The sequence below is a fragment of the Oncorhynchus mykiss genome, chromosome 17 (assembly GCF_013265735.2).
Source record: "Oncorhynchus mykiss isolate Arlee chromosome 17, USDA_OmykA_1.1, whole genome shotgun sequence".
NCBI classification, from domain to species: domain Eukaryota; kingdom Metazoa; phylum Chordata; class Actinopteri; order Salmoniformes; family Salmonidae; genus Oncorhynchus; species Oncorhynchus mykiss.
In genome coordinates this window covers 22,533,260-22,556,018 of record NC_048581.1, presented here as the reverse complement: position 1 = coordinate 22,556,018, position 22,759 = coordinate 22,533,260, and the positions used below count along the sequence as shown (strand labels likewise).

The 22,759-nt window shown below is 41.8% G+C and overlaps 2 protein-coding genes across 3 annotated transcripts in view; both read right to left on the bottom strand.

Moving 5' to 3' along the window:
- Positions 1-667: 667 nt before the first annotated feature.
- The window catches only part of LOC110493487 (transmembrane channel-like protein 5), a 34,452-nt gene continuing 12,360 nt past the window's right edge, over positions 668-22,759 (bottom strand). For both annotated transcript variants that reach the window (XM_021567789.2, XM_021567788.2), the window contains exons 4-21: positions 22,559-22,636; positions 20,938-21,054; positions 20,428-20,530; positions 18,294-18,375; positions 17,602-17,862; positions 17,269-17,417; positions 11,892-12,036; positions 11,013-11,165; positions 9,608-9,783; positions 8,037-8,112; positions 7,830-7,927; positions 7,571-7,666; positions 7,192-7,267; positions 3,462-3,595; positions 2,881-3,054; positions 2,269-2,347; positions 1,908-1,991; positions 668-1,564 (exon numbers count right to left, since the gene is read on the bottom strand). In XM_021567789.2, coding sequence (XP_021423464.2) covers positions 923-1,564; positions 1,908-1,991; positions 2,269-2,347; positions 2,881-3,054; positions 3,462-3,595; positions 7,192-7,267; positions 7,571-7,666; positions 7,830-7,927; positions 8,037-8,112; positions 9,608-9,783; positions 11,013-11,165; positions 11,892-12,036; positions 17,269-17,417; positions 17,602-17,862; positions 18,294-18,375; positions 20,428-20,530; positions 20,938-21,054; positions 22,559-22,636 — 2,723 coding nt within the window. In that variant the 3' untranslated portion in view covers positions 668-922. The remainder of the gene's footprint in view (positions 1,565-1,907; positions 1,992-2,268; positions 2,348-2,880; positions 3,055-3,461; positions 3,596-7,191; positions 7,268-7,570; positions 7,667-7,829; positions 7,928-8,036; positions 8,113-9,607; positions 9,784-11,012; positions 11,166-11,891; positions 12,037-17,268; positions 17,418-17,601; positions 17,863-18,293; positions 18,376-20,427; positions 20,531-20,937; positions 21,055-22,558; positions 22,637-22,759) is intronic.
- Positions 5,640-7,119, bottom strand: LOC118940363 (probable LRR receptor-like serine/threonine-protein kinase At4g36180). Its single transcript, XM_036949409.1, has 2 exons — positions 5,752-7,119; positions 5,640-5,715 (listed from the first exon to the last, which is right to left on the bottom strand). Exons 1-2 carry the CDS (start codon positions 7,067-7,069, stop codon positions 5,651-5,653), a joined length of 1,383 nt encoding a protein of 460 aa, XP_036805304.1. The 5' UTR covers positions 7,070-7,119; the 3' UTR covers positions 5,640-5,650.

The following is a 22,759-nucleotide window of genomic DNA, read 5'->3' as shown; positions in this document are numbered from 1 at the left end:
GTTTTTGCATGCTATTAGCCTTACTAAATTTGGAATTAGGAAGGGGGTGACAAACTGCATTTAACTCGTATTTTAAGAATGTGCACCGCAAAATATAGCTATAAGTGTTTGCAGCGTATACAGTGCCTATAACACATAACTATATGAATGTAAATAAATGTCATAAAGTAGAATGGTTTTGATCTGTGAAATCACTGTAAGATGTGTATTATTTTCCTTTTGAAGTTACATATTGTTTGTTGCCTCAGTGGTCTGTTTACTGCACATTACTCAGTATCGGATAAGACAAAAACTGACCACTGGACACCAATGTTACTTGAGTACAATTATGACCAATGACTGTGTATTCTATTTAAAGTACTTTGTGCTTATAGGGATTAAGGATTCTGCAATGAATTACTCAATAAACAAATGTATTCCATAGCAAACTTCAAGAGTGTTTCATTTTGTACAGAAAATATTTGCTGTAGTTTCTTTCATTATGTTCTATATCCGTTTTTACTTTGCTCTGAGAACAATAAGTGTATTCTCAAAGTATATATTTGATATCTATCTACTCAAGTACCTATTCATTGATGAACATCTAGACCAGGTTCAATTCCTACCACTAGAGGACAGTGCTGTTCATGGAAATAATCAACATAGAGTACCATACAATTTTATAGTATTTACAATTTAATACAGATAAGAATATTCCTACATTCATTCATTGACAGTATTTTACAGACTAAGCACATATCATGTATACATACAGTACACAAATATATTAAATATTCAAAAAAAAATTGTACAAAAACAATGTGTTCTTTTATCAAAAGGGAATACATATATCAGATGTATCTTTTCACACCCCATTGGTTACACTCTTTTATGGTCCAATAGAAACAGTCTACACCCCAAGTGGTTCAGTTCTCGGTCATGCTCAGTATCTGTCACCGTACTCCTCCTCTACCTGTTGTCGGGCTAGCATGGCCTGTATCAGAGCACTACCGGTGCCTGACGCATCTGGGTGCTGTGAAGAAGCAGGCGCCCGGTAAAACTCGCTCTCCTCCTCCTCTGCTCTCTGCCTGGCCTGCATGACCTGCATCATCGCACTGGGTGTTGATGACACTGGGTGTTCTGAATGAACTGGCGCCCGGTAAAACTGGTCCTCTTCCTGCTCTGACTCCACCCTCTGCCTGGCTTGCATCACCTGTATCATCGCACTGGGTAACGCGTTTACTGGGTTCTGTGACTGAACTGGCGCCCGGTAAAACTCGTCCTCATTCTGTGACTCCGCCCTTTGCCTGGCTTGCATGGCCTGTATCAGTGCACTGGAGGGCGCAGGTGTTTGGTCTGCAGGAAATGGCACCCCGCGATAACTGGCTACATCCTGGTCCTCTGCGTATTGCCTGGCTAGCATGGCCTGCATCATAGCACTCGATGTCGTGGAGACTGAGTGGCCGGAAGGCATAGGCACACCGAAAGAGCTGCTGCTGTCACCATTCTCTTGCTCCAACCGCTGTCGGGCAATCAGAGCCTGGAGCATGCCAGTGGAGGATTCATTTTCCTGTCTTTTCCTGACCTGATTGAGAGAAAGGGTCATAGTTCAAGTATGACATTTGAAATAACATTGGAGTTTAGGTATTTATTGTAAGTTAGATTGTCTCAAGGTTACGTTAGATAGTCTCAAGGTTAAGTTAGATAGTCTCAAGGTTAAGTTAGATAGTCTCAAGGTTAAATACGATAGTCTCAAGGTTACGTTAGATAGTCTCAAGGATAAATACGATAGTCTCAAGGTTAAGTTAAATAGTCTCAAGGTTAAATACGATAGTCTCAAGGTTACGTTAGATAGTCTCAAGGTTAAATACGATAGTCTCAAGGTTAAATACGATAGTCTCAAGGTCATTTCTCTTTGATCCTCTCACCTGTTTTTTCTTTTTCTGTTTGTTCTGCTTGGATTTCTGAAGGTTCTGTAGCTTCTCCAACAAGAACGCCTTGTCCTTCCCTTCCTAATAAAGGGAGTGAGAGAGAGAAAGAGAGAGAGCGAGAGTGAGAGCGAGACAACCAGAGAGAGAGGGAGTGAAAGAGAGAGATAGTACGTTCTAGACAGTCAATACAATTCATAAAAACAACAAATGAACAACATCAACACTGCACATTCAAATGAAATCAGCTAAATATATTACTCCGGCATTTCAACAACATCATAACGTAGACACAACCACTTCGGACACAACAGCTCTGATGGACGAGACACGTCGGACCAGACAGCTCACCAGAACTCACATTAACAATCTGCTGTCTCAGTAGAATGATAAGCAGCTGGCGTCCCTGAGTGATCTGCCTGAAGATGTAAATGAAGACACTGTGGAAAGGAGGTCAGTCAGTGAGTTTGTATTACAGTATGTGAAAGGGCAAAGTAGGCACACATAAAGTGCCACTAGATTGTATTTGAAGGCTTGATCCGGCAGACAACGCTATAAAAGCTGAATGTATTGCTTGATAGGACTTCAGTATACTGCTTCAAGGCAGGTAGCCTAGCGGTTAAGAGCGTTGGGCCAGTAACCGAAAGGTCGCTGGTTTGAATCACTAAGCTGACTAGGTGAAAAATTGACCGATGTGCCCTTGAGCAAGGCACTTCACCCTAAGTGCTCCTGTAAGTCTATGGATAAGAGTGACTAGCAAAATGTACAAATCAATCTTTTGACAAACAGCTCAAACGATCAATAATTTCTAGGAATCACGATCAAGTTAAGTTTATGACTTAGATGCCTTATATCACGTTTTCAAGACAACTGTCACTTTACCTTAAGACTGTGCTTTAAAACTACTTGCTACCTTCATAAACACAACTTTTACCCAATATAACCACCTCAACATGAACAAAGATGAACTCACAGGATGATGAGGGAGATCAGGAAGTAGAATATCTCACTCCTGATGACGTGCTGGTAGATCCAGACAGTCCACTGAAACGCATCCACCCTGTTCAAATCGTCCATCCAGATCTGTATTGCACTGAAGGTGGTGTTGAGGCCCCTGAAGGGCCCACACTTGTCTGAGGGGGGCAGACTGGGGGAGGGATCAGGGGAGGCATGGCAGTTTGAAATGCTCAGGTCAGAGAAAAGGAGCCAAAGTCAACCAACTTTCAATCATCCAACTTTCAGCACATTTTCAACTTTCTTACTGGAAGGTTTAAGTATAGCGTCATGCTTTTGAATAGCTGCTAATCAAACAGCATGATTCCACGGACTATCTCAGCCCCTAAAATTAAACCAAACTGAATTTTATCAATTAATGGTTATCAATTAATGACAGACTCCAGTTCTTCTGAACAAGCCATATTTATCCAGAACTAGATGGAATCTGAACCACTCCATATATCTACAGGTGTTTGTTTGGCCTTGCCTTAATCTATGACAGCCTTAACATAACATAAGTCCCTAGATTAGCCTTGCCCTGACCGCTTATACACCTACATCCACACGGTGTAGGCCACCATGGACAGAGCCCCCACGAAGGAAGGGAAGAAGAGGATAGCGATGAAGATGGTTTGCATCTGAGCCGCCCTGCCGGCTCGCCTGGGGGGCTGGCAGTTCAGGGTCAGGCTGACCTGGAGGACACAAAGTATAGACCGGGCATTACAGAGCTGGAGAGGGAGATAGAGAGGAGGAGCCTGGTGACGGTGTCTTGGCAACGGCACGATTTGATGAACAGGTAAACAAACAATGACCTTTGACAATAAGGGAGAACTGAGAGTAACAATTAACCTGCACCTTAACCAGGAATAAAGTAATTATTAATTTGTCAGGGAGGTATTTATCAGTATTTTATTTCACCTTCACCTCTCTGGACTTCATGTTACACAATACATGTATGTATCTTCTACTTAACGCAACCACTGTCTCAGATTTCAAAAAGCTTTACCAGAAAAGCACACCATGCAATAATCTGAGTACAGTGCTCAGACAACAAAACAAGCCATACAGATATCCGCCATGTTGTGGAGTCAACAGAAGTCAGAAATAGCATTATAAATATTCACTTACCTTTGATGATCTTCATCAGAATGCACTCCCAGGAATCCCAGTTCCACAATAAATGTTTGATTTGTTCAATAACGTCAATTTATGTCCAAATACCTCCTTTTTAGTTTGCGCGTTTAGTACACAATCCAAACTCACAAGGCGCGGGCAAGTCCAGGCGAAAGTTCAGACGAAAAGTCCTACTACAGTTCGTAGAAACATGTCAAACGATGTATAGAATCAATTTTTAGGATGTTTTTAACATAAATATTCAATAATGTTCCAACAGGAAAATTCCTTTGTCTGTAGAAATGCGATGGATTCAGGTCGCTCTCACACGCGTGATCAGCTCATGTCACTCTGGCAGACGTCTGACTCATTCAGCTCTCATTCCCCCCTCCTTCACAGTAGAAGCATCAAACAAGGTTCTAAAGACTGTTGACATCTAGTGGAAGCCTTAGGAAGTGCAATATGACCCCATAGACACTGTATATTCGATAGGCAATGACTTGAAAAACTACAAACCTCAGATTTCCCACTTCCTGGTTGGATTTTTCTCTCGGGTTTTTGCCTGCCATATGAGTTCTGTTATACTCACAGACATCATTCAAACAGTTTTAGAAACTTCAGAGTGTTTTCTATCCAAATCTACTAATAATATGCATATATTACTGGGCATGGGCAGCATGCAGTTTACTCTGGGCACCTTATTCATCCAAGCTACTCAATAATACTCAATATTTACAATGACGGCCTACCAAAAGGCAAAAGGCCTCCTGCGGGGACGAGGGGCTTGGATTAAAAATAAATATAAATATAGGACAGAACACACATCACAACAAGAGAGACAACACAACACTGCATAAAGAGAGACCTAAGACAACAACAAAGCAAGGCAGCAACACAAGGCACAAGGCAACACAAGGCACACAACATGGTAGCAGCAACATAGTAGCAGTACAAAACATGGTACAAACATTATTGGGCGCAGAACAGCACAAAGGGCAAGAAGGTAGAGACAACATTACATCACGCAAAGCAGCCACAACTGCCAGTAAGAGTGTCCATGATCAAGTCTTTGAATGAAGATATTGAGATAAGACTGTCCAGTTTGAGTGTTTGTTGCAGCTTGTTCCAGTCGCTGGCTGCAGCAAACTGAAAAGAGGAGTGACCCAGGGATGTGTGTGCTTTGGGGACCTTTAACTGGTATCATGTTATTGTATTTGATCAACTAAATCCTTTATTGCAGACACCTTCCACTTGTAGTTTTTTTTCTTCAGATGAATTGATGAACATGTAATGATTTCCCTGTACAGTATATACCACAGGGGAAACAACCTATTTTAATTTCCAGGACACTCATATATGTTTCCTCATTGTATTGGAAAATCCTAGTGACCATCGCTACCATCTATAAATAGAGCTAATTCTATGCCATTCAACCTTGTCATGAAACATTCAGCATCCTCTTCAGAAGAGAGTAACATGAGCCTGGCCCATTCTGCTATGGCATGGTATCTAGGGCAGTGAATCAACACTGTGCTGCGCTAGCAATAACAATTCCTGCTGGGGTCACTTGCCATACTAAAATGTACTCACTTTCTGTACTATAAAATACTTTTTTCACTGTCCTGAATATGTACTCACTGCTTTGGATAAGAAGTGTCTGCTAAGGGGCCTATATTATCTACCGTAATGAACAGGTTACCTTCTTTAGGTAGAAGAACCATACTGAACAGGTTACCTTCTTTAGGTAGAAGAACCATACTGAACAGGTTACCTTCTTTAGGTAGAAGAACCATACTGAACAGGTTACCTTCTTTAGGTAGAAGAACCATACTGAACAGGTTACCTTCTTTAGGTAGAAGAACCATACTGAACAGGTTACCTTCTTTAGGTAGAAGAACCGTACTGAACAGGTTACCTTCTTTAGGTAGAAGAACCATACTGAACAGGTTACCTTCTTTAGGTAGAAGAACCATACTGAACAGGTTACCTTCTTTAGGTAGAAGAACCATACTGAACAGGTTACCTTCTTTAGGTAGAAGAACCATACTGAACATGTTACCTTCTTTAGGTAGAAGAACCGTACTGAACAGGTTACCTTCTTTAGGTAGAAGAACCGTACTGAACAGGTTACTTTCTTTAGGTAGAATAACCATACTGAACAGGTTACCTTCTTTAGGTAGAAGAACCATACTGAACAGGTTACCTTCTTTAGGTAGAAGAACCGTACTGAACAGGTTACCTTCTTTAGGTAGAATAACCATACTGAACAGGTTACCTTCTTTAGGTAGAAGAACCGTACTGAACAGGTTACCTTCTTTAGGTAGAAGAACCGTACTGAACAGGTTACCTTCTTTAGGTAGAAGAACCGTACTGAACAGGTTACCTTCTTTAGGTAGAAGAACCGTACTGAACAGGTTACCTTCTTTAGGTAGAAGAACCATACTGAACAGGTTACCTTCTTTAGGTAGAAGAACCATACTGAACAGGTTACCTTCTTTAGGTAGAAGAACCATACTGAACAGGTTACCTTCTTTAGGTAGAATAACCATACTGAACAGGTTACCTTCTTTAGGTAGAAGAACCATACTGAACAGGTTACCTTCTTTAGGTAGAATAACCATACTGAACAGGTTACCTTCTTTAGGTAGAAGAACCATACTGAACAGGTTACCTTCTTTAGGTAGAAGAACCATACTGAACAGGTTACCTTCTTTAGGTAGAAGAACCGTACTGAACAGGTTACCTTCTTTAGGTAGAAGAACCGTACTGAACAGGTTACCTTCTTTAGGTAGAAGAACCGTACTGAACAGGTTACCTTCTTTAGGTAGAAGAACCGTACTGAACAGGTTACCTTCTTTAGGTAGAAGAACCATACTGAACAGGTTACCTTCTTTAGGTAGAAGAACCATACTGAACAGGTTACCTTCTTTAGGTAGAATAACCATACTGAACAGGTTACCTTCTTTAGGTAGAAGAACCATACTGAACAGGTTACCTTCTTTAGGTAGAAGAACCATACTGAACAGGTTACCTTCTTTAGGTAGAAAAACCATACTGAACAGGTTACCTTCTTTAGGTAGAAGAACCGTACTGAACAGGTTACCTTCTTTAGGTAGAAGAACCACACTGAACAGGTTACCTTCTTAAGGTAGAAGAACCATACTGAACAGGTTACCTTCTTTAGGTAGAAGAGGATGAAGAACTTGATTATCTGTATCACTGGGAGGAGGGGAGAGAAGTAGATTCCGATCCTGCAGACAGAAAAACATGGTTATAAGAATTGACCATATCTCATCCACAGTTGTGTTATGTTTTACTATGAAAATAGATGGAGCTATAGATGAACAGAGATTCGAGTCGAGGACAGCACAGTTCAGTACAGTAGAGTACATTAGAGCACAGTACAGTAGAGTAGAGTACAGTAGAATACAGTACAGTAGAGTACAGTACAGTACAGTAGAGTCCAGTAGAGCACAGTACAGTAGAGTACAGTACAGTAGAATCCAGTAGAGTACAGTACAATAGAGTACAGTGTAATGAAATAACGTCAGTACCATGCCAGGGTCTGTGCATAGATCAGGTCAAGGACATTCCTGGCAACGTCAAACTCTGGAACTCCCAGGCTCTGTATGCATTTAGTCCCAATGACACTGGTGGAGAAAATAACTAACGAGTTACAGAAGAGCATTTTTCACTGAAACTTTCCCTCCAAACAGAAAGATGAGTTACAGTATAGAATTCTACTGCATACTGTAGCATGTTTAGCTTTAAGTGAACACGTTATGGGAAATGTGTTTTGAAAATGCCACTCACTTGCTCAAGAACTCTCCAAAGAAGGATCCTAACATTATGAAGAGGAAGTCCATAATAACCAGTCTGTACAAGGCTTGTCCTACGATGGACTCCCAGCACTAAGACAAACAATTGGAATCACAGTGGTGAATGAACACACAGTACATATCAATGACAATCCCAAAAAATGTTGAAAGCATGAATGTGATTTGGTTTAAAAGGACTTACTGAAAATGTATTGGCCACATCCTTCATCCAGTAGTAGCAGAGAATACCCAGAATGGACATCTTGAGAATGACATTTCTATAAAGGAAAAAGGAATTCAAAACATCATTCAAAACATCAGTCATTGTACAGTATATGACCGTTCTGTTTTTTCCTGATATTGTATTAAGCATATTTAGTCTTTATTTATGCATTACTGTAATATTTAATTAAGGCGTTACTTTAAATTGATCATTGAGCAAATAGATTTGATCAATCGATTTCAATATACTGTACCAGTCAAAGCTTTGGACACACCTACTCCAGGGTTTTTCTTTATTTTTACTATTTTCTACATTGTAGAATCACAGTGAAGACATCAAAACTATGAAATAACACATATGGAATCATGTGGTAACCAAAAAAGTGTTAAACAAATCAAATTGTATCAAGAATATTCATATCCTTGCTTCAGGTCCTGAGCTACTGGCAGTTAGATTTTGTGTATGTCATTTTAGGCAGAAATTGGAAAAAATTGTATGATCCGTTGACATGAAGGTCAGTCAATCTGGAAGATTTCAAGAACTTTCTTCAAGTGCAGTCGCAAAAACCATCAAGCGCTATGATGAAACTGGCTCTCATGAGGACCACCACAGGAAAACAAGACCCAGAGTTTCCTCTGCAACAGAGGACAAGTTCATTAGAGTTACCAGCCTCAGAAATTGCCGCCCAAATCAATTCTTCACAGAGTTCAAGTAACAGACACATCGCAACATCAACTGTTCAGAGGAGACTGCGTGAATCAGACCTTCATGGTTGAATTGCTGCAAACAAATCACTACTAAAGGACACCAATAATAAGAAGAGACGTCCTTGGGCCAAGAAACATGAGCAATGGACATTAAACCGGTGGAAATCTGTCCTTTTGGTCTGATGAGTCCAAATGTGAGATTTTTGGTTCAAACCGCTGTGTTTTGTGAGACGCAGAGTAAGTGAACGGAGGATCTCTGCATGTGTGGTTCCCACTGTGAAGCATGGAGGAGGATTTGTGATGGTGTGGGGGTGCTTTGCTGGTGACACTGTCAGTGATTTATTTAGAATTAAAGGCACACTTAACCAGCATGGCTACCACAGCATTCTGCAGTGATACGCCATCCCATTCTGGTTTGCACTTAGTGGGACTATCATTTTGACCCAAAAACACCTCTAGTCTGTATAAGGGCTATTTGACCAAGAAGGAGAGTGATGGAGCGCTGCATCAGATGACCTGGCCTCCACAATCACCCGACCTCAACCCATTTGAGATGGTTTGGAATGAGTTGGACCGCAGAGTGAAAAGGAAAAGCAGCCAACAAGTGCTCAGCATATTTGGGAACTCCTTCAAGACTGTTGGAAAAGCATTCCCGGTGAAGCTGGTTGAGAGAATGCCAAGAGTGTGCGAAGCTGTCATCAAGGCAAAGGGTGGCAACTTTGAACAATCTAAAATATATTTTGATTTGTTTAACACTTTTTTGGTTACGACATGAGTAGGTGTATCTAAACTTTTGACCGGTAGCGTATGTATTTATTAATGTGTTTTGTATCCATCTCTAACCTGACTATGATGGCATAGACCTGCATGCGAGGGTTGGAGTAGTGCTCTATCTTTTTGAACAGAGAGTAGAAGAGAGGGACGACCAGATTGATCAGGGACACCACAAAGGGGAGGAGGAGAGTAGCGGCCTCCTCCAGGAGAGAGCCGGAAGCTTTGTCCGATGACTGCCTCGTCCGCTGGAAAGATACCATAGTAGGTCAGTTTGTTCTGATCTAAGGACAGTTTTGTGTTTCCCCCATGTTAAAAAGAGGCTTTGGAGAGGGTGAGCTGTTCATAGATCAGTGCCTAGAAGCAACCAGCCTGGAGAAAAGATAAGACACTGAAGTCTGGACAAAATCAATCACAGCTTTAGCAAGATAGTGTCCAGTTTCCATTTGAGATTTACCCCAATGTTTTGCACAAAAGGCTCAGATTTTTCTGTTTCCATCTACGCATGCCGGCACCCATGTCTCACTGGACCATGGCTACGGCTGACCTGCTCTGACTTGGAGCCAAGGCCCTGGGTACTTTTCAGCTGGCATTTACACAACAATGGCTAACTGTGGACTTTAACACCTTGTCACAAAGCAACAGTCTTGATGATGCAGATGTTGTTGATTCTGCTCTCCCCAAGTCTTTATTTAAGTCACACTCCTGATGGAAACACAAACACTTGAGCTTCCATTAACAATAAATCAGTGGTGACACAATGGTGTAGGATAAGTCTTAGGTGCTCCCGAGTGGCGCAGCGGTCTAAGGCACTGCATCTCAGTGTTAGAGACGTCACTACAGGCACCTTGGTTCGAATCCAGGCTGTATCACAACCTGCCGTGATTGGGAGTCCCATAGGGCGGCGCACAATTGGCCCAGCTTCGTCCGGCCTTGGCCGGTGTAGGCTGTCATTGTAAATAAGAAGTTGTGTTTAACTGACTTGCCTAGTTAAATGAAGGTTAAATTGAAAAAAAAAATATTATAATAATTTGGTGGAAGTGTAGCAATGATGTCACACTAACACCGTTATAAAGACCACACCTTGTACAGCCAGGAAAGTAGTATTGTATTGATGCTATATGATTCAGATATGCTCAGGTACACACAGACACAATGACACACTTTGAATTACTGTATACAAGGGTATGTCTTATACCATGGTCATCGACTCTAGTCCCGGAGCTACACATTGTGCAGGCATTTGTTTTAGCCCAGCACTAACACACCTGATTCAACTAATCACCGCCTGGTCTTCATCATACTTAGATGGATCAGGGTCAGCTGATCCCCGGATCATACATTAACAACACAAGCTTTATAAGGAAGCAACGTGCCATCGTGTCACAACGTTTATGTAAGGTCTTCCTTGGGAAAGAGTTCTTCTGACCTCAATGGGACTTCCTGGTTATATGAAAGTTAATAAAATGTACCATACCCATGTGTCATATTGACACAGGAAGTAGACACTGGCGCCACAGCCCAAGGCCATGCCCGTGGAGAGGAGCCAGGTACCCAGGAAGACCCCATAGTGCTTCAGCCTCTCTGTCAGAGGTAGCAGGGCCACCTGGATCTTTTCTGATAAGGACTCCTGGAGGGGAATGGAAACATTATTTCAAAGTTATTTCACAGTTGGTTATCTGAGAGAGATCCTATTTGGGCCCCCTAACAAGTCAGAGAGCAGAGTATTCTATGTATGGAAGAGCAGATCAGTACTGAGTCACAAGTACTGGACATTTATCTAGTCTCTCAAATGTGGGATTTGTTCAGCGATATTACATAATTTCTTGTAACAAAGCTACAGTTATGATTTGGCCATGAGGTCAACAAAGCTCCAGTAATGATATGGCCACGAGGTCAACAAAGCTACAGTAATGATCTAGCCATGAGGTCAACAAAGCTAAAGTAATGATATGGACATGAGGTAAACAAAGCTACAGTAATGATATGGACATGGGGTAAACAAAGCTACAATAATTATATGGCAATGAGATCCACAAAGCTACAGTAATTATATGGCAATGAGATCAACAAAGCTACAGTAATGATCTAGCCATGAGGTCAACAAACCTAAAGTAATGATATGGACATGAGGTCAACAAAGCTACAGTAATGATATGGCAACGAGGTCAACAAAGCTACAGTAATGATATGGCAATGAAGTCAACAAAGCTACAATAATGATACGGCCATGAGTTCAACAAAGCTACAGTAATAGTTTATCAAAAACAGTGACATTAGACGCTTGTAAAAGCCTGATAACCTGCCAGCTCACACAAGATTTGGTTCTGGTTTCCGAGATTACAGTGAAAGTGACCTTGAGTTGGATGCGCAGATTGTTCTTGCGCTGTCGTACGGCTTTCTCGTTAGTCACACTGAAGTCCCAGCTACACAGGAGCTGCCAGGCTCCACCCAAGCCTGAGTCTGCAAGGACATACTTCTTCCTGAACGAGCTGGCCATGCTGCAGAGAGAGAGAGGGGGGAGGTCAACAATCCACAAAAGTGGAGACAAATTTTACCCCAATAACTACTGTGGGATACGAGTCAACAGCAACCTTGGGAAAATCATCTGCATTATGATTGACAGCAGACTCATACATTTCCTCAGTGAAAACAATGTACTGAGCAAATATCAAAATTGGCTTTTTACCAAATGTTTTACAGACAGACCACGTATTCACCCTGCACACCCTAATTGACAAACAAACAAACCAAAACAAAGGCAAAGTCTTCTCATGCTTTGTTGATTGAAAAAAAGCCTTTGACTCAATGTGGCATGAGAGTCTGCTACACAAATATATGGAAAGTGGTGTTGGGGGAAAAACATACGACACTATAAAATCCATGTACACAAACAGTGTGTGCGGTTAAAATTTGCAAAAAACACACACATTTCTTTCCACAGGGCCGTGGGGTGAGACAGGGATGCAGCTTAAGCCCCACCCTCTTCAACATATACATCAACGAATAGGCGAGGGCACTAGAACAGTCCGTAGCTACTAGAATCTGAAGTAAAATGTCTACTGTTTGCTGATGATCTGGTGCTTCTGTCACCAACCAAGGAGGGCCTTCAGCAGCACCTACATCTTCTGCACAGATTCAGCTAGACCTTGGCCCTGACAGTAAATCTCAATAAGACCAAAATAATGGTGTTCCAAAAAAGGTCCAGTCACCAGGACCACACATACAAATTCCATCTAGACAACGTTGCCCTAGATCACACAATAATGTCTGCAGAGCAGAATTAGGCCAATACTCTCTAATTATCAAAATCCAGAAAAGAGCTGTTAAATTCTACAACCACCTAAAAGGAATCGATTCGCAAAGCCATCATCTACAGAGAGATGAAAATGGAGAAGAGTCCCCTATGCAAGCTGGTCCTGGGGCTCTGTTCACAAACACAAACAGACCCCACAGAGCCCCAGGACAGCAACACAATTAGACCCAACCAAATCAAACAAAAAGAGAATTACATTGGAAAAAATTAACAAAACAACAGAGCAAACTAGAATGCTATATGGCCCTAAACAGAGAGTACAGAGTGGCAAAATATCTGACCACTCTGACTGACCCAAACTTAAGGAAAGCTTTGACTATGTACAGACTCAGTGAACATGGCCTTGTTATTGAGAAAGGCCGCCGTAGGCAGACCTGGCTCTCAAGAGAAGACAGGCTATGTGCACACTGCCCACAAAATGAGGTGGAAATTGAGCTTCCTGCCAAATGTATGACCATAGAGACGCATATTTCCTTCAGATTACACAGATCCAGAATTAAAAAACAAACCCAATTTTATTAAACTCCCATATCTACTGGGTGAAATACCACAGTATGCCATCACAGCAGCAATATTTGTGACCTGTTGCCACAAGTAAAGTGCAACCAGTGAAGAACAAATACCATTGTAAATACAACCCATATTTATGTTTATTTATTTTCCCTTTTGTACTTTAACATCGCCACAACACTGTATAATATGACATTTGGAATGTCTTTATTCTTTTGGAACTTATGTGAGTGTAATGTTTACTGTTAATTTTGAATTCAAGATGACGTAGCAGTCAGACGTCTTTGTCTTGTCTCGTATCATGTATATATCTTTTTATATATTTTTCTTCTGATTCTTTAATATTTTTCCTAAACCTCAACTTCAAAATACTCTCCTGCAACCCGCCTCACCCAATGTGGTGTGGATCTGTTTTTTTCTAAAGTATTTATATTCACCTCCGAACTGGAATACCTCAACTGAAGCTAGCTAGCTAACTAGCTTCCAGCTATCAGTCAGCTAACCCTTAGGTCGGAAAGCTCTAGCCAGTTTGTACAACGCGTTTCAAACCAGAGCATACCGGACCTATTTTTCTCTCCATATCCCCAGATTCCTATCGCAAACTCTGAACCCTTTCATTTGGATCATGGCAGCTAGCTAACCGCAACCCGGGTTGACTACTCCTGGCTAACGTTTCCGTCCCGTAGCAAACTAGCCTGGGGCTAGCCCAACACTAGACCCATCTCCCGGCTAGGGCTCCTGGGCTACTCCTGAAGCCCACTCCTCAGCTACAATATCCGGACACCTTCTACTGCCGGTACGGGGCATGGAACCCCCCCCCCCCCCCGCTGTCTTAGCCGTGTCTGAATCCTGGCTTAGGAAAACCACCAAAACCCCTGAAATTTCCATCCCTAAATATAACATTTTCCGCCAAGATAGTACTGCCAAAGGGGGCGGTGATGCAATCTACTGCAGAGAAAGACTGCAGAGTTCTACAGTGGGGCAAAAAAGTATTTAGTCAGCCACCAATTGTGCAAGTTCTCCCACTTAAAAAGATGAGAGAGGCCTGTAATTTTCATCATAGGTACACTTCAACTATGACAGACAAAATGAGAAAGAAAGAAATCCAGAAAATCACATTGTAGGAATTTTAATGAATTTATTTGCAAATTATGGTGGAAAATAAGTATTTGGTCAATAACAAAAGTTAATCTCAATACTTTGTTATATACCCTTTGTTGGCAATGACAGAGGTCAAATGTTTTCTGTAAGTCTTCACAAGGTTTCCACACACTGTTGCTGGTATTTTGGCCCATTCCTCCATGCAGATCTCCTCTAGAGCAGTGATGTTTTGGGGCTGTTGCTGGGCAACACAGACTTTCAACTCCCACCAAATATTTTCTACTCCTTCGTTGCCCGGGCGGTGTGTTTGGGATCATTGTCATGCTGAAAGACCCAGCCACGTTTCATCTTCAATGCTCTTGCTGATGGAAGGAGGTTTTCACTCAAAATCTCACGATACATGGCCCCATTAATTATTTCCTTTACACGGATCAGTCGTCCTGGTCTCTTTGCAGAAAAACAGCCCCAAAGCATGATGTTTCCACCCCCATGCTTCACAGTAGGTATGGGGTTATTTGAATGCAACTCAGCATTCTTTGTCATCCAAACACGACGAGTTGAGTTTTTACAAAAAAGTTATATTTTGGTTTCATCTGACCATTTAACATTCTCCCAATCTTCTTCTGGATCATCCAAATGCTCTCTAGCAAACTTCAGATGGGCCTGGACATGTACTGGCTTAAGCAGGGGGACACGTCTCGCACTGCAGGATTTGAGTCCCTGGCGGCGTAGTGTGTTACTGATGGTAGGCTTTGTTACTTTGGTCCCAGCTCTCTGCAGGTCATTCACTAGGTCCCCCCGTGTGGTTCTGGGATTTTTGCTCACCGTTCTTGTGATCATTTTGACCCCACGGAGTGAGATCTTGCGTGGAGCCCCAGATGGAGGGAGATTATCAGTGGTCTTGTATGTCTTCCATTTCCTAATAATTGCTTCCACAGTTGATTTCTTCAAACCAAGCTGCTTACCTATTGCAGATGCAGTCTTCCCAGCCCGGTGCAGGTCTACAATTTTGTTTCTTGTGTCCTTTGACAGCTATTTGGTCTTGGCCATAGTGGAGTTTGGAGTGTGACTGTTTGAGGTTGTGGACAGGTGTCTTTTATACTGATAACAAGTTCAAACAGGTGCCATTAATACAGGTAACGAGTGGAGGACAGAGGAGCCTCTTAAAGAAGAAGTTACAGGTCTGTGAGAGCCAGAAATATTGCCTGTTTGTAGGTGACCAAATACTTATTTTCCACCATAATTTGCAAATTAATTAATTAAAAATCCTATAATGTGATTTTCTGGATTTTTTTTCTAATTTTGTCTGTCATAGTTGACAGACAAAATGATGAAAATTACAGGCCTCTATCATATTTTTAAGTGGGAGAACTTGCACAATTGGTGGATGACTAAATACTTTTTTGCCCCACTGTATCTTACAATTCAGGTCTGAGCCAAAACAATTCGAGCTTCTACTTCTAAAATTTCACCTTTCCAGAAACATGTCTCTCACCGTTGCCGCTTGCTATAGACCACCCTCTGCCCCCAGCTCTGCCCTGGACACCATATGTGAATTGATTGCCCCCCATCTATCTTGTGCTTCTAGGTGACCTAAACTGGGATATGTGACATGTGCTTCCCATGCCAATAAAGCCATTGAATTGGAATTTTGAGAGAGAGAGAGACAGAGAGACAGAGAGACAGAGAGACAGAGAGACAGAGAGACAGAGAGACAGAGAGACAGAGAGACAGAGAGACAGAGAGACAGAGAGACAGAGAGACAGAGAGACAGAGAGACAGAGAGACAGAGAGACAGAGAGACAGAGAGACAGAGAGACAGAGAGACAGAGACACAGAGAGACAGAGAGACAGAGAGACACAGAGACACAGAGAGACAGAGAGACAGAGAGACAGAGAGACAGAGAGACAGAGAGACAGAGAGACACAGAGAGACAGAGAGACACACAGAGAGACACAGAGAGACACAGAGAGACACAGAGAGACACAGAGAGACACAGAGAGACACAGAGAGACACAGAGAGAGAGAGAGAGAGAGAGAGAGAGAGAGAGAGAGAGAGAGAGAGAGAGAGAGAGAGAGACAGAGAGACAGAGAGAGAGACAGAGAGAGAGACAGAGAGAGAGACAGAGAGAGAGACAGAGAGAGAGACTGATCACCCCAATCCACAAAAGTGGAGACAAATTTGACCCCAATAACTACCGTGGGATGTGTCAACAGCAACCTTGGGGAAATCCTCTGCATTATAATTAACAGCAGACTTGTACACTTGTAAATACAACCAATATTTTATTTATTATTATTTGTATTTATTTTCCCTTTTGTACTTTAACAATTAGCATATCGTTACAACACTATATATATACGTATATATATATGAAATTTGTGATGTCTGTGATGTGTAATGTTTACTGTTCATTTTTATTGTTTATTTCACTTTTGTATATTATCTACTTCACTTGTTTTGGCAATGTTAACATATGTTTCCCATGCCAATAAAGCCCCTTGAATCGAATTGAGAGAGACAGAGAGAAAGAGAGAGAACAAGGGTCCCTTTACTGCACTATTACAACATGAAGGAAAGGTTCAATAAATATCATGAAGGTATGATGTGAATGTCATGTCATTGACATCATACATGTGAGATCAACTGGCTTTGATAAATGATTTACTGGCACTTGAAACCAATGGAGAAGCACATGGAAACCAAAATATGCATGACATAAATGACAGTCCAAAGCAGAGTTAATAGTGGTCAATACAATGTTACTGTTACATGATCACTGTGCAGTCCCATCCCATACTGACCTGTAGATGAGGGCGGCTCCACACAACACCATGTAGGCTGCTACGGTGAAGAAGTAGGCCAGCTGCATGTTGTACTCAGACCGGCCCCCTGTCCCTTGTGTTTTATTACTGTAGCCGCCATAATACATCACTGTGTGGCTGAAATAACCCTGTGGGGAAAATAGATCAAAATAAAACATTTTTACCACACAGTACCTGTTCACTGTATGCTGACTTTACAGTACGGGGAGTCGTATAACACATATGTTGCTCAGATTCGTAGCGTATGCTGCCATGGAATGATTCACTCAAAAGCCTCGACCAGAAGTAGCGTGAATAGTAACAACAACAAACCGCTCCGGTCAGTATCTCTAGCCCTTTGAAGCTGACCCCAGCGGGGATGTCTGGCGTGGGGTGATAGATGAGCTGGGGGATGGTGATGAAACCAAAGTTGACCAGGAAGGAGAAGATGTTGAACATCAGCAGCCATTTTAGGAACTTGAAGTAGGAGAGGACCCCCGTGCCAAATTTACCCCCGACCTCCTTCATGGTACCCCGCCACAGTTCCAGGGTCTGCTTGGCTAAAGTCATGTTAGCACCGCACCTGCGGAACGCCTGAGGGGGAAGACTGGTCTGAGAACAGTGGTGGGGGTCTTGTATGTCACAAATGCACTGTCATAGATTTCATAGCACAGATGTCACAGAATAGGTGTAATTGTCAATAGAGGATGTGGATGATGGAACAGTAATAATGTTTAATGTAAGTAGAAAGTTATTGTATGGCCTGCATGGTGGCAGTCTGTTTCTGCTTTTGCCAATGTTCAAGTGTCGCTGAATGCAGAGACAGAATGTCACCCTGGCAAATTGTATTGCTCATAAAAGGCATAATGATTTAGTGATAGCCAACAACAGGAAGCGTTGCACTTTGCCATAGTCTAATAGGACACTGCTTGTGCAGTACAAGGACACACAGGAAGTAAAGTTGGGCATCAGGACAGGAGGACACACAGAGAGACACAAAGATGTCAGAGAGTCAAACTGCTCACCAGTGAGACAGTCGTTGAGCAGTCCGCAAAGCAGTTCAGTTGCCGGGACTTTTTGAATGATTTCAACGCCAACACTTGGCCCCTAGGAGATAAGAGATCAAACAAACATAAAGATTACAGTCTGATACAGTTATGTAGCGTATGATAATAACATACGCGCATCACAGCGTTATCTCTTCATAAAAATATATGACCTGTCAAAAGTTGCACAGTGCTCTTGGCTGGCTGTGTGGCTGTAAACTTTGGACTTGGCCGATGCGATGCGCTTATGGTAAACACTTCGTCCTTACCTGCATACCGCAAGAAGGTGTGTGTGTGTGTCTGTGTGTGTGACTATTCTCCCCAATGATCTCACATTGCAAGCCTACATAACTGCACACTCGATGCCCAACCTACCCTTGTACATAGTACTTATTTTACTACCCCTGGTAATAAATTAAACTTTCCATAGTAAAACTGAAAGAAAACAGGCACTTTTGGACCTATGACGGTGACATGACAACTATACAGTTGAAGTCTGAAGTTTACATACACCTTAGCCAAATACATTTAAACTCCGTTTTTCACAATTCCTGACATTTAATCATAGTAAAAATTCCCTGTCTTAGGTCAGTTAGGATCACCACTTTATTTTAAGATTGTGAAATGTCAGAATAATTTTTGAGAGAATGATTCATTTCAGATATGATTTCTTTCATCACATTCCCATTGGGTCAGAAGTTTACATACACTCAATTAGTATTTGGTAGCATTGCCTTGAAATTGTTTAACTTGGGTCAAACATTTTGGGTAGCCTTCCACAAGCTTCCCACAATAAGTTGGGTGAATTCTGGCCCATTCCTCCTGACAGAGCTGGTGTAACTAAGTCAGGTTTGTAGGCCTCCTTGCTCGCACACTCTTTTTCAGTTCTGCCCACGCATTTTCTATAGGATTGAGGTCAGGGCTTTGAGATGGCCACTCCAATACCTTAACTTTGTTGTCCTTAAGCCATTTTGCCACAACTTTGGAAGTATGCTTGGGGTCCATTTGGAAGACCCATTTGCGACCAAGCTTTAACTGATGTCTTGAGATGTTGCTTCAATATACCCACATAAATATCCATCCTCATGATGTCATCTATTTTGTGAAGTGCACAAGACCCTCCTGCAGCAAAGCACCCTCACAACATGATGCTGCCACCCCCATGCTTCACGGTTGGGATGGTGTTCTTCGGCTTGCAAACCTACCCCTTTTAACTCCAAACATAACGATGGTCATTATGGCCAAACAGTTCTACTTTTGTTTCATCAGACCAGAGGACATTGCTCCAAAAAGTAAGATCCTTGTCCCCATGTGCAGTTGCAAACCGTAGTCTGGCTTTTTTATGGCGGGTTTGGAGCAGTGTCTTCTTCCTTGCTGACCGGCCTTTCAGGTTATGTTGATATAGGACTCGTTTTACTGTGGATATAGATAGTTTTATACCTGTTTCCTCCAGCATCTTCACAAGGTCTTTTGCTGTTGTTCTGAGATTGATTTGCACTTATCGCACCAAAGTATGTTAATCTCTAGGAGACAGAACACGTCTCCTTCCTGAGAGGTATGACGGCTGCATGGTCCCATGGTGTTTATACTTGCGTACTATTGTTTGTACAGATGAACGTGGTACCTTAAGGAGTTTGGAAATTTCTCCAAGGATGAACCAGACTTATAAAGGCCTACAATTGTTTTTCTGAGGTCTTGGCTGATTTCTTTTGATTTTCCCATGATGTCAAGCAAAGAGGCACTGAGTTTGAAGGTAGGCCTTGAAATACATCCATAGGTCCACCTCCAATTGATTCAAATGATGTCAATTAGCCTATCAGAAGCTTGTAAAGCCATTACATAATTTTCTGGAATTTTCCAAGCTGTTTAATGGCATAGTCAACTTAGTGTATGTAAACTTCTGACCCACTGGAATTGTGATACAGTGAATTATAAGTGAAATAATCTGTCTGTAAACATTTGTTGGAAAAATGACTTGTGTCAAGCACAAAGTAGATGTCCTAACCGACTTGCCAAAACTATAGTTTGCTAACAAGAAATTTGTGGAGTGGTTGAAAGACGAGTTTTAATGAGTCCAACCTAAGTGTATGTAAACTTCCGACTTCAACTAAACCTGATGTGTTTCTTGTCATCAAAGCTCATAGGGAGGTCTCGGATGGCCTTGATTCTGTCCCTCGTTGACATAGCAACCAGCTCTTGGACCAAGTTTTGTTCCTCTGTTGGACAAAGACATGACAAGACAGATCTGTGAGGTTATTATTCATAGTATACCTTTAAAATCAGAGCTGTAATATAATACAAAAAATTATAATATAATAATACATAATATAATGTATAATATATGAGTTTGTCATTGTGATTTAGGATAAGAAGTGATGTAGGGTTAGGATTGAGCTATAAAGTCATTATATAGTAGGAAACGTCTTATACATCAATCAGTGAGTGTATCCAGAATATGACTTCAATGGATAACATTGTCCTGAACCGATTGAAAAGAGAAACATCATATTTCTACAGGGAGAATGGACAGGCATTCTCAACGGTTGTTGTGCCCATAGGAAGGCAATTCTAGTAATTTAATTTCTATGGCTGTGCCCTAGGCTCTCCATTCTTCATCCCTCACCATTTTCCATCTCATTCCTGATGTCGTCCTCAGAAAGGCCCAGATTGCCCAGAGCAGCCTCTCCTACAGGGAATAGACTCATCTTCCTCGACCCCCTGAACCTCATCGAAACATGACCTGGGAGACACGAGGACATCTAATTAAACACAGCTGACAGCCTAGCTATTACTGGGGAATTATGAGCCTAATAACGCGTGTTGAACGAATAGAAAGTCATCCATCATAGGCTTACTATCAGCACTAACAATACGGAGGATATATAATATGTTAAGCTAATAGAAAGCACTACACATCCTATTTATTCATTACAGATCATGTCCACCCATTGACTTGGCAAACACAATTCATTCCCATAATTCCAGTGCAAACAAGTGAACTTACAAAGAACGGCATGCACACACAACTTACAATATATCATGGTTTATTGGTTCACGCACTGACACGGTCCTTGATTGCACAGGGAAGTGGTTTTGGGTGGCTTGAAAGGGGAGACCCCCAATCACATTGCATGGGTGTGTTGTGAGTCAATATTTACAATGTGTAAATAAGCATTAGCCGCTGATGATCAACTTTGATTAAACCAAATGAAATAGAGGTGGTTAACAAAAGGTTTCTAAAAGGTTGTCCCCATAGCAGAACCCTTCTTGGTTCCAGGTAGAACCATTTTAGGTTGCAGGTAGAACCCATTGGGTTCCATGTAGAACCTGAATCCAAAGGGTTCTCCTATATGCAAAGGGTTCTCCTATGGGGACAGCCAAATAACCCTTTTAGGTTCTAGATAGCATATTGTTTTCTAAGACTGTACTATGTTTCACATCCTTTTGCCAAATGCAGTAGCATGACTAGCTGACAATGAAAGAAGATGAATGTGCAAGTAGAGGTACTGGGGAGCAAAGGAGCAAAAAATAAATAACAATATGGAGATGAGGTAGTTGGGTGTGCTATTTACAGATGGGCTGTGTACAGGTGCAATGATCGGTAAGCTGCTCTGACAGCTGATGCTTAAAGTTAGTGAGGGAGATATAAGACTCCAGCTTCAGTGATTTTTGCAATTCGTTCCAGTCACTGGCAGCAGAGAACTGGAAGGCGGCCCAACGAGGAGTTGGCTATGGGGATGACCATAGCAAACACCTAATCATCAGTCCTCGTGATCAGACCGTATTACCTGGATTGTGTTCATTAGGCAACAAATTGAAGAAAACAGACTGAAACAGGGAGGGACTACCTGGACTTGTCCAAAAAGAAATGCTCATTGTAACGTTTCGTTGAAAAATGTTTTGCTACGTTTTGCCCTAATCAATACAGCCCTGTAAACTGTTAGCACCTTAGTTTCCCGATGGTATTTTTCTGCCAACTTCCTTGTGCTGCCTGTTTACCTTTGGGTAATGTTTAAATAGACATTGGATCGTCAAATCATTATCTTAAGGATCTGACCCTTCTTTTCAATTTTCGCCTAAAACGACATACCCAAATCTAACTGCCTGTAGCAAGGATAGTGCAACAACGAACCTCAAAGGTTCTTATGATCAAAGGGACCAACTGAAAGCTAAAGTAGTAAAGTAAGGAAGTAAATATAGAGAGTAATCTACTGTAGGTGCTTTAGAAGTGGTTTGAACAGTACCTGAAGTTGCAGATGGAAGTCGTACAGGAGGCGTTGTGTCATAATGCGTTGCCTGGTCGATCTGGTACCCGCTGTGATCTGAACATCATGGAGAACGAACACTAGATTCATTAATTGCATCCACCTAATTTTCGAACGTTGCTATGGGCACAGCCACACAACGGAAGTGATGGATTCGATTTCTGCTTTACCTACCTAGTG